General features: G+C 35.1%; 1 protein-coding gene across 2 annotated transcripts; it reads right to left on the bottom strand.

Annotated features, from left to right (window-relative positions):
- Nucleotides 1–370: 370 nt before the first annotated feature.
- Nucleotides 371–10,094, bottom strand: LOC149553078 (nuclear poly(A) polymerase 1-like). 2 transcript variants are annotated; one of them, XM_089788585.1, is made up of 15 exons: nt 9,891–10,094; nt 8,992–9,728; nt 8,759–8,836; nt 8,569–8,676; nt 7,537–7,599; nt 7,281–7,442; nt 3,871–3,984; nt 3,688–3,750; nt 3,239–3,568; nt 2,811–2,975; nt 2,033–2,684; nt 1,719–1,897; nt 1,206–1,291; nt 1,036–1,106; nt 371–861 (listed from the first exon to the last, which is right to left on the bottom strand). In XM_089788585.1, the coding sequence occupies exons 2-14, from the start codon at nt 9,109–9,111 to the stop codon at nt 1,064–1,066; spliced, it is 2,163 nt and encodes a 720-aa protein (XP_089644711.1). In that variant the 5' UTR covers nt 9,112–9,728; nt 9,891–10,094; the 3' UTR covers nt 371–861; nt 1,036–1,063. The 2 variants fall into 2 exon arrangements, with proteins under 2 accessions (XP_089644711.1, XP_089644710.1); XM_089788584.1 differs by having other exon boundaries at nt 1,719–2,684.
- Between the last annotated feature and the right edge of the window lie 841 nt (nt 10,095–10,935).

The raw sequence follows: 10,935 nt of genomic DNA, 5'->3' as shown, positions 1-10,935 counted from the left end.
ATTGCTTATATTCGCGTTTACAAGACATTAAAATATTTGAATATTAATTTAAATATTTGGTCCAACCACAAGAGAACAAGATGATCAACAATGTGCTTGTAATACACGGGTTCATTGGGCTGAATCATCTTCAATTTATTTAATTTGAGGGAGGTTTAAGTACTGCCAAATTAGTAATTAGTGGTTCTAACTCGAAAAGACTTTTTTTTTTTTAAATTAAAAAACTCCTCTTAGCTTCGCCATACTACTTTTTCCTATTATCATCCAAACCTGGCAGAAATATTTCATGAATATATATTTCTTGCACACAATTAAACTGTTAATAACAAAAGCTTTGTTTACTGAAAGATAAACGAAATGAACCATTAAGTGATAATAATAATATGTCTGCATATAACAATAAATACTTCTAGGCAATGTTGGTTGTGCACATTATTCTCTTATAAAAGATCAACTTTTAGGTGGCTTATTATACAAGAAATTGGCCTCACAAATGTCTTCGCAATAAATGGAAAAATTGTACCTGTAACCTTTGATTCTCTTGGGCTTGCAGCAGTGCAGAATAATGGAACCAACAGAAATTTACAAATAGATGCTGTCTGTAGGAAAGAAATTTGAAGGGCAGTAGGTGACTCTGTACAACAAATCCCGAGGCATAAAGCCTTTATGCAACTCCACATCTAATTGAAGAGATGAACAGTAATCATTTTCATATAAAACCGTGCCATTGGTAGCATTGTAGGACCATTTTCATAAATTTATCAGCTTATTTTAAAGAGTAATTATCTGACAAGTATGAATTTAAGATTTCCAAACATCCCTGCTTCCAAAGGCAGAATGGTGTAGCTGCTCTTTAATCAACTGAACACAAAAAAAGGATAATCACATTAAGATTTGAACAACACATCCATTCTCTTAAAAGACGTCTCAAATCAATGAGGACTAACGCAGTTTCTGTTAGGGAACAAGAACTGCAAAAAGTCAATAAGGTCATATAAATAAATGATTTAATACATCAATCAAATATATCCAAACCTCAACATCATGTTTTATCTGCCGAGGTTTATGTGTTTGTCGCTTTGCTCCTTGAGGCAGCCAAATTTAACCTATTCAAATTCATCAAAAAACAAGCCAGTTGCCCAATCAAATAATGTGGCTGAACCAAACAATATAGTGCAAACAAATCTAAAATTCTATGGTTGTACCTGATTAAAGGCTTCCGCTGAGGTTCAGATTTAGGTTCAGACTTGACGCCAGAAACAATGCACCCCATACCAATTAACCCAATAGGCTGATTGTTTAAAAAAATACCAAAACAGAACCCACCAAAAAATACATCAGTTGGAAAGATGGCAATCAAAGACTAACTGTATGCAAACTAATTGTCTAGACTCTAAATTAAGGATGCTAATCTAAACACCAATCAAATAGATCTGCCTAAAAAATTACATGCCCTGTTAACAGATTACTACTGTAACATAATTTTAACCTTCATATTGCAGAACCAGCAGAAGATTATTCCTATCTATGTAACTAGCAAAAGAAAGTGGTTTCCAATCAAATTACATTACTACCATAACACAGACTTATTCTACACAGAAAGTTAAGCACATATTTGAATAGGATCTCGGGGACTGACAAGCAAATTACAACTAGTAAATTCAGACAGCCAATTTGAGCATAAATATCTGAAACAAGTTTGGCTGACGATTCAATACCTCAAGTTCCTCCATACTTTCACACTCGAATTTGTTCAAATGTGGCTTAGATGGTAAAGCTACTTTCGGCTGTGCAATTTCATCCTTTGCCAACATGGAATTTACGGACTTCTTATCCCCTAAAATTGTATTTGCTTGAATTAATGTTGGATACTCGTCCAGTTCCTCCAGCTCCTCAACTGATCCAAATCCATTGACTTGACCACATGTTATCTTTGTCATAGCAACTTCCTCGGCAGTATTAATTTGAAAAGCTTGTGTCATGTTCAATTCAGCAGGTGGACTACCTGTTTCAAGATTTGAAAATGTCATACCATTAGATGGAGATGCCCTGGACCTTTTGGTTGACAAATATTCAGGTGTTTTCTCCCTTTTCCTTTTTCCCATGCTAGTGCCTTCCCCTGAAATTCCATCTAGATCATCTTCAACCCAAGAGCTCCCTGTTTCCAGATTTGAAGCTGACCTACCATTAGATGGAGGAGATGTCCTAGATTTTTTGGTTGACATATATTCAGGTGTTTTCTCTCTCTTTCTTTTTCCCATGCTAGCAACTTCCCCAGAAACTCCATCTAGTTCATCATCCACCAAAGATGCATCATGATTCGCTGCACCATTTGAAACTGAGGCACTTGCATCAGAGAAAAACACTGGCCTCCCAGCAGTAGATGAAACTTTGTTAGGCCGCTGTGGCCGAACCCCGCCTGGGAAAACAAATGCAGGAATGTTCCTCCGTTTAATATGAGATACCATAATCTCCATGCCCTGTTTCCAGAGTGTATATGTACCAACCGTTTGTTTAAATTCATCTACGCATGCCCTTATGTCAAATGGTTCTCCCTCCTGTACCCGCACACCTTGTTTGCGTTGCAAACCCATAAAATAACAACAGTGATATGGCTTTTGGGGATCCAAGAAATCATCTGGGTGCGGATGACATTGAAGCATGCCATATGTATACTTCTCAATCTGGTTAAAAACCAAAACGGTAATTGATTCAGTCTTTGTCATTTGACTAAAATATTAAGGAAAGCAAGAAATGCCAGCATCAAGATGATAGGAGCAATAGAATAAATTATTGAGGTAAGTCCATACTTTTAAAGTGAGCATACGAAGCTTGGATTCTACCCAGCCTTTCCATTTTCTTAGGTCATCTTCACCTTCCGCATATATATCAATTTCTAAATAATTTTTGTAAGAGTCAAAGAACGGGTAAGGCTCAAAAAGAGCTGGCCAACCAACCTTGCTCCTCTCCAGATCCTGGAAATATTTGCCAAATGATTTAAAGCTAGTAACAGAGCACAAATTTGATGTGCCCAAATTTTATATATCACTCAAGTGCACACCTAACAATCTCTAGTATATCCATTTATTTAATTAAACCTAAATTGAATGCCAAAAAGAATAGAATCGGCATGGTCAAACAAAATAAACACCATAAGCCACAACTCAGCACCTATAAGAATGAACTCGATGTAGTGAATACACAAAACAAAATACTAAGAACTATTGAACTGGGCTACCTCACAAATTGCACTTCCACGCTGAAATTCTTCCATCATAACCCGAAGTGTACTTGAAGACACATTATAACTTGAATTCATACAAGGATATGCTGGTGTGATTATAGGCATTTGGTGTAGCCTGTCTCGCATATTTTTGCGTGGATCCCATACTGTAAGGCCTAGGGTCCCATCTTCAATGGGGCAAAGCATTACTGGGTTTGGCCAACGCCATTGACTATATACACGAAAGAAACGAGACACCAACATGCTAGGCACTGCATTGGGATACAACTGGCAAATTCTAGCAGCAAGAATTGCCCAGTTGACACCTCCAAGAAATCCTGCTACCTGTGCTCAGCTATGAAAGATGATTAGCACCAATGAAAACAACGATATTCAAGATAGCAACCCTTATATTTCCATATCCAAAAAATTGACACTAATATATATCCACTCAGCTACCTTACATTTGAATAAACACCACGTCGTTTTGCCCAAAGCTTCATGCATCTAAGTGTTGTTCGAAAATTCTACATTCAAATTCACAATAGACAATTATATAATAAATACTTCGTCCTCTAGCAATCTGAAAAATGATGATATATATCACTATTCAGCAATTCACTTGTTTCTCAGTGAAAAACAGAAACCTGAATATTTGGCACCAAACGCAAAATCTGATCAGTTACTCTGCATCCATTTAAACTTCTAACACTCTGTTCATCCAAATTACATAGAATGGAATCCTGAGAGATATCTAAATCCTGCACCAGACAAACAATAATGGACAAACCTTAGTTTCCTTATTCAACATAAAATAAGCAAATGTAATACTCACAGAGCCTATAAAAATATATTTGGCAAATAGCAAGAACTGTCATATGCCATCAAGTAGGCATTAACATAAGTGTATTTTATATTATGCCATTAACATTAACATTTAGTGCATTTATAAAATGGCCATGTGTTCTGTCATAAGTTTTTTAAAAGTTCAGATACTCTTGCAATTTATCAAAAAATGTATAGTTTACACTACCATTCACAACCACAAAATATTAATTTTAACCATAAATACTTGAATTTAAGTCACAATTTGCATACTCTGTGTTCTAACACAACTCACCTCAACCAGTGGTGTAACTTGATTGAATTATAACGTTAACCATAAAAACATTAATTTTTTTCATGCAACTTACTGTAGACTCATAATTGCTCACCAATACTCACCTGAAACTTGCAAGTTTTCCACAATTTTCATCTTCAGATACAATCAGTGGCATGACTTGATTGTTATGAGGCATTAAAATAAAATTAGTAATTACCAACTGTTGATTAAAAGCTAAGATACTGGGGCATCTGGGAGATTGCCAGGTGTAGATACTGGCAATCACTTGCTTGTGTCCAACAAGCCGGTTCATTTGGATGATTTTATCTATTAATATGGATAGTACGTCCAACTCAAACCATGGTTGCAACTTATAAAAAGGAACGTCTGTATGAACATTCAGTTACAACCCAAACTAATTATCAGTTAATGTGTGTATGTTTGTAGAATTTGTATAACTATTATTGAAAGCTTAAACAGGAAAAGAGATCAAATTTGCCTTGAAGAGGATTCTTCTCAGCAGTAATTGAACCTCCAAATCTGAACCATTGATTTGAACTAGAGCCAGAACTGGCAACTAATACATTTTATTTAAATTATTATTGAAAGCTTAAACAGAGAAAGAGGTCAAATTAGCCTTGAATGCAATAATTTACTGTGCAATACAGATTTTGTGCAATAGCAACAGAGAGGTTCTCATTGGTGAAGTATAATGCTGTATATTTCCTGCATTTCTTTGCCTATAAATAGACGCACCCAAACACATCCAAAATCAGAAAAAGAGATATCAAAATAATGGAAAACCCAAGAAAGATCTATTTAAAATAAAGTGTTTCAAATGTGAAAAATTTGGACACTATAGATCTAATTGTCCTGAAAATTCCAAACAACAAGCAAACTATACAAATGTTATTAGAGAAGAAGATACTTATGATCCTGAGATATTTGTTTTGTATTCCTCACTATTAAATGAAATTTCAAATAAAGCATGGGTAATTGATAGTGGATCTTCTAGACATATAACGGGATACAAAGAAACACTAAACTCTTTATCAGAGAAGGTTAACGGTGAAGTTACCATTGGTGATAATTCAGCACACTGTGTTGAAGGAATTGGAAATTGTACTTTGAAACTAAAATCAAGAAATACTCTTCTTCTTAAAGGTGTACTCTATGTACCAGGAATTAAAAGAAACCTAATCTCAATTACTACACTTGAAGATGATGGGCACAATGTTGCATTCGTGGATGGCAAACTATTAACATGGGCTAAGAACCCCTCCATCAAGAAAGCAAAGTTAATTGGTCAGAGAAAAAAATATTTGTATGAATTGAATACAGAATCTAGTCGATCTATAGACGCACCCAAACACATCCAAAATCAGAAAAAATTGCACAAATGCACATCAGATTCCCTCGCCCACATCAGCATCAGAACCAGAATCAGTAATTTAAATTAAAAGCAATGAAATTATAAACAATGGGATGCACCACCCATGTGGCCTTGAAGGCCTTCATTTAGGTCTGGTTTTATAGAAGCAAAAATTAATATTGTTTTACTTTAAATTAAAATTTCTTAAATATTAAAATTGTTTTGGACAGCAGGAAGGAAAAACAGATTTTTTCCTTTCAATTGACAATATCTGTCCCTTCTTTCTATGAACATAATCTCCCAAATACATCCAAAATAATTGAATTCCATTTATACTTTGGGTTTGTATTGTTCATTCTGATTTAGAGTAATGCTATCATGATCAGATGTAGACTTGTATTCTTATAATTTGTTCTTTGTATGTCTAATGCATTGTTCAAGTTTTTTTTTTTTTTTTTGTATATTTCTGTAAATTTTTATTTTATCCAAAAATTGGCCTGCCAGGCTTTTGCCTGCTCTTAACTTTTTGAGCTATGATTTGAACAATGTTTGATGTTTGAGAGCTGAACTGCATCTTTTCTTACAGAGGGTGAAATTTAGCACAGAATCGGGATATCTCAGCCAAGTATAGGAAACAGAAATGAGACAGTTTGGCAAAGGTGATTAAGATGATTAAGTGGATAATTGTGCATGAACTCAGTGATAGAGATGTCAGATTCATCTGTAAATTGTTTAGCGTATAAATGAAATAGCAAATGCAAGTATGCCAACTTTCATGTCAACTGACATACCCATGAAAGATTACAAGCTTAATGAAGCAAAAAAAATTGTAAATGTGGTATACCAAGAAATCTAAATCTTACCAGTTCAAAACTATTTGGGAAAAGGTTATTTTACAACTTACACCCTGTGAATTTGGAATATTTAAAAATTAACAATTTTTTGGATCCTAAATAGATAGAACTAGAAGCCTCAATACAGTTTGTCTGTCAAGTTGCATACAGTCTAAAGTCTAAGCTACAATCAGTGACATGTAAAACAAAATGGCGAGACTTGGCAAGGTTAGTGGCTAGTCATCTTGAATCTTCAGAAAACACAATTTGTAAGAGGGAGACAAATGAGAACTGAAATCATGGTTGTAAAAATGCATGTCAAACAGAGTATCAAAGACAGAGTGGAAGTAGAGATCTCCATGTGTGCAATGAAATTAATGCCTTTAGTGTTACATTGAAACAATTCAAGTCTAATATCCTCCTCCACTTCTAGAATTTATGTATTTTTGGCAAATAGTTTTCATCTGCCTCAGTGAACTGCTTACTTTTAGGATTCCATGCTGAAGAGTTGGTCATTTTGTTATTCCTATATTGATGTTCTTCTGTCCATGATAACATAAGGATTGAAGCAAGTAAATCTTTGAAATTTGTAACCAAAATTATTTGTAGCAAAACCTCTTATGGCTTTTTATATATAAATGTTACTCCAATTTAACTATAGATAGTAAATAGACATCCACTAATTAAGAAATAACCAATGAATGTGAATAATTGACACAATAAAATCTATGAGCGGAAGCTAGTACGTACTTCAGGAATTGCCCAAAGAGAGAGTTTTGCATAAAGCAAATCAACTGATATTCCACTGAACTTAAATTTCATGACCGGTACATGTGCATCTGGCACAGGGTGCAGCTCTGTCACTTCTGGCATCTCTGCTAACATTGCAAGGAGCTCAATAAAGAAATCCTCCTGCATTCCCATTATAGGGCAGGAAGGTTTTAACTTGTCAATGACAGAGCATAGCCAAACAGATTAACTCTAAACAATTAACTTTGTGGCTCACCTCTCGGGTTGCATGACGAGGCCCCACACAAAGTGTATCAATGTCGGCGCCAGGTCCATGAACCTGTAACAAGAAGTGTCAAATCAATGTAAAAGACCTTGTTTGAGCTTTTAAAAGAGAGAATGATATCTGCAATAGAAGACAAAGTTGCACAAAATAGATTTCTTGCTAAAAAATCAAGCAGCATCTTTAGTAGAGTTTGATTTTTAATAGTTTTTAAGATCAAGTTTCAAATCAATTTATACATTATTTGTAATGCATGTAAAATAAAAATAGTATGTAAAAATGTTGCATGCTATGACATTAATAGTGCAAAGAAAAATCTGTGGCATTGGACTGAATGCTACTCCAGAACACAAATTTCACTGTGCAATCTGGTACTTAAAAATCTTTCGTTTGATGGTGATCCTGAACCTTGATTGCAATGAATGATAGATAGAATTTTAATATTCAAACACTACAGACAGAATTTATCAAATCTATTTTATTATCATTTATGATTAAGAACAGAATTTGTAGGGCTAAGCATAAATCTCATAAACTAAGAAAATACTAAAGGGCATCAACATTAAGCATATTGATTAAACTGTTTCAACTTTCAATATTAAAAGCACAGCACCAAAAACCCTCACCTTCAATCTCATCACTATGAGCTTATACATTATCTTAGGAGATGCTCCTCTTTGTAATTATTTTAATTACAAAGAAGGATGCTATCATATACAAGAAGGTGTGATCAAAAAAAAAATATCAGTATACAGGTGGATATGTACTGACTAAATTAATATTATATTTAACTATAAGCTCAATTGTAGTAAACCATCATATTCAAAATTATAAACTCCTACAAATGTTCATATCTCTGTAAAGCTTATGCCTACTTACACTGGAATGACATACATAATCAAATGTTAGCATATTCTTCCCAGAAGAAAATTCTGAAGTCAACACCCAAAAGAAAACAGAAGAGAGAGCTGCCTTCCTATGAAAAGAAATGAATGGCTAACAAGCACAGAGAAAGAATTTACTTACACCAAGCCGGTAGGACCCAAATGTAAATATTTTTGCATTAGCTTCATGGACAAGCTGCTCATTAAAGCCTTTCGCCCTGCATATCTTCTTCACCCATTTCTTAACAACCTGAGAAATTCATAATAAGCGATCAAAATGCAGGCACGGCTTCTGAAATAACCCACGAATCGTATTCAAAAATCCAACTTACCTGATCCAATCTACCAAGTACTTCTTCTCTACGAACAGCTTCTTCTTGACTTTCGTACAATCCAGCATGGACAAGGAACTATCATCACATATATACGTGTCAATAGCCACACGATATTCCAAATGAATATTTTGCACTCCATTTCAAAAGTATAGTAAGCAATAACTGCAGCAAAGCTTATACTTTAAATAAGCGACCTAGGCATAATATTCAGGGTAAATTTATTTATAAACCTTCTCAAGCTCAGTAGTTTTGGCAGTATCCAGCTCAGTAGGGCCTCCAAGAGATATTGGTTCCGTCACTCCCAGGTACTGAGCTCTGCTCTGTGTCGCTGTTTGAACAGGGCTTGCCATCGACCTTACAATAATTTATCTGTGAACTTTTATTTGGCTATAAATTTTTTAATTTACCAAAGCCAGTAATATTTTCAACTTCTCTCCCAAACACTATATTTTTTATGGGAGATATTTTTTAATTTTTAACCGTTACATGCGTGCAAAAAAAATCATGAAAAATGAAGACAACGCAAAGCAAAGCCAGCCGCCTCCAATGTGAAAAGATGTTATTAAAAGTGAAATTAAAAAGTAATTACTAATAAAAATTGCAAGAGATGGTTTTTCAATCTTTTATAATTCAGCACAGGATCGTATATACATTAGAAACATCCTGCAATATTTGCAAGACCTGACGAAGAATTTATTAATTTCTCTTGCTTTTCGCACCTACGAACACTGGAACTGACATATTTAGACCACCAATTACTTTCTTCACACAGACAAACAATTACAGGGCGAAATTTATAGCTCTGAAAAAGAGAATCGAAGTCCTTTGAACACCAACGCCGAAATTGCGTTCAAACGTACAATAACTTAGCAGTATTTTTCCTCTCAAAAATGTGTCGATATTTCCATCCGTCCGCCGCCTGTGCTTTTTACCCAAAGTGATGCCCAAGCGTTTGCCAATACTTTTCCTAGCCAAAAACAAAAAAATTTAACGTCCGTGAACAGCTTTATCTGCCGAGTGCCACTTCAAATTACTAAAACATCGTAGTGTTTACAGACCCCATAAAACCACACACGTACAAGCATCCATGTAAAGAAAACTCAATATCAAAACGTAAAATAAGTCGAACCTCGAATTTAAAGCTTTCAAGGGCAAAGTCAGAGGGTTTGAGGCTTAGCGGTAACAAAAAGTCGAAACCCTAATTCCCCACGCTTTGGACCAGAAAGTAATCTTCAAAACCCTCAAAATCGCAGAGAGGGTTCTTCTGTTGACGGAAAACAAAAGCCCGTGAAAGAATCGTGCAGCCGAGCTCCTCCGCCCGCCTCTTCCGCTTGCTGCGAAAAGAAACCTCACAAAAGATTTTATATGCGGTATGTTTACGACATCTATACGATAATACATACGGGGTATCTGTATGATTGCCTCGGGCAACGTATCGGAGGTGGCAAGATCAGATTGGTAGGACCGTTTTGAGCTTTATCTCCTATTTATAGAAGCTTTATAAATATTTATGTGTATAAGGTAAGGTAAGGTAAGGTAAGGTGTCATAGTTTTTGGGTTTACATATGGTGACATTAATATGGAACTACCTCGTACTTTTTTTCGAGAGGTGCTTGACACTACAAACAAGACGTACATACTCTACCCCCCAGTGAGATTTGAACTTGTGACCTCTCTTTCAAGAGTACAAGTTCTCCACCACTAGGCCAACTCAGACTGTATAGAGTATAAGAAGTCTTCTTCAAGAGGACTTAATACAGATTTATATGAGCATTTGTATCTAGGTAGTCTCTAAGGAAGAAAACCCATTATAGGTTTAATATTGGTTCTAATAGTTAACAACACATGTACTAATAGTCGATCATTTCTTTATTTTTTTAATTAGTGATTGACCAATTTGTGCATCACTATTACAACATTTCATAACAACTATTGAGACATGTAACCACAAGTATTGGTGTTTTTTGTTGAGCAACTATTGGGGGGTGAATATAACGAGTATCAGGCGAGTGTTTTAAAATAGCAATTTTCGACCACTTTGTACACTACGGCTTCTACAGATAGATTTGTAAATGCCCAAACACTGAAACCTTACCTTTAAGCTCTTGAATCACCTACGAAGGCACACCAAAAAAATTGGCAAAATTTTACTTACGATTTAGGAGATCTAGGTG

This window comes from Cupressus sempervirens, chromosome 6 (assembly GCF_028749045.1).
Source record: "Cupressus sempervirens isolate cs-2001-9-10 chromosome 6, ASM2874904v1, whole genome shotgun sequence".
NCBI classification, from domain to species: Eukaryota; Viridiplantae; Streptophyta; class Pinopsida; order Cupressales; family Cupressaceae; genus Cupressus; species Cupressus sempervirens.
The sequence above is the reverse complement of the archived record's forward strand: the minus strand, read 5'-3'. Positions and strand labels throughout refer to the sequence as shown.

Coding starts and splice junctions, on each gene's coding strand:
- LOC149553078 (XM_089788584.1), bottom strand. CDS start 9,111: ATGGCAAGCCCTGTTCAAACAGCGACACAGAGCAGAGCTCAGTACCTG. Junction 8,837..8,991: donor AAACTACTGAGCTTGAGAAG/GTTTATAAATAA, acceptor ATGTGATGATAG/TTCCTTGTCCATGCTGGATT. Junction 7,443..7,536: donor CTCGTCATGCAACCCGAGAG/GTGAGCCACAAA, acceptor ATGGGAATGCAG/GAGGATTTCTTTATTGAGCT.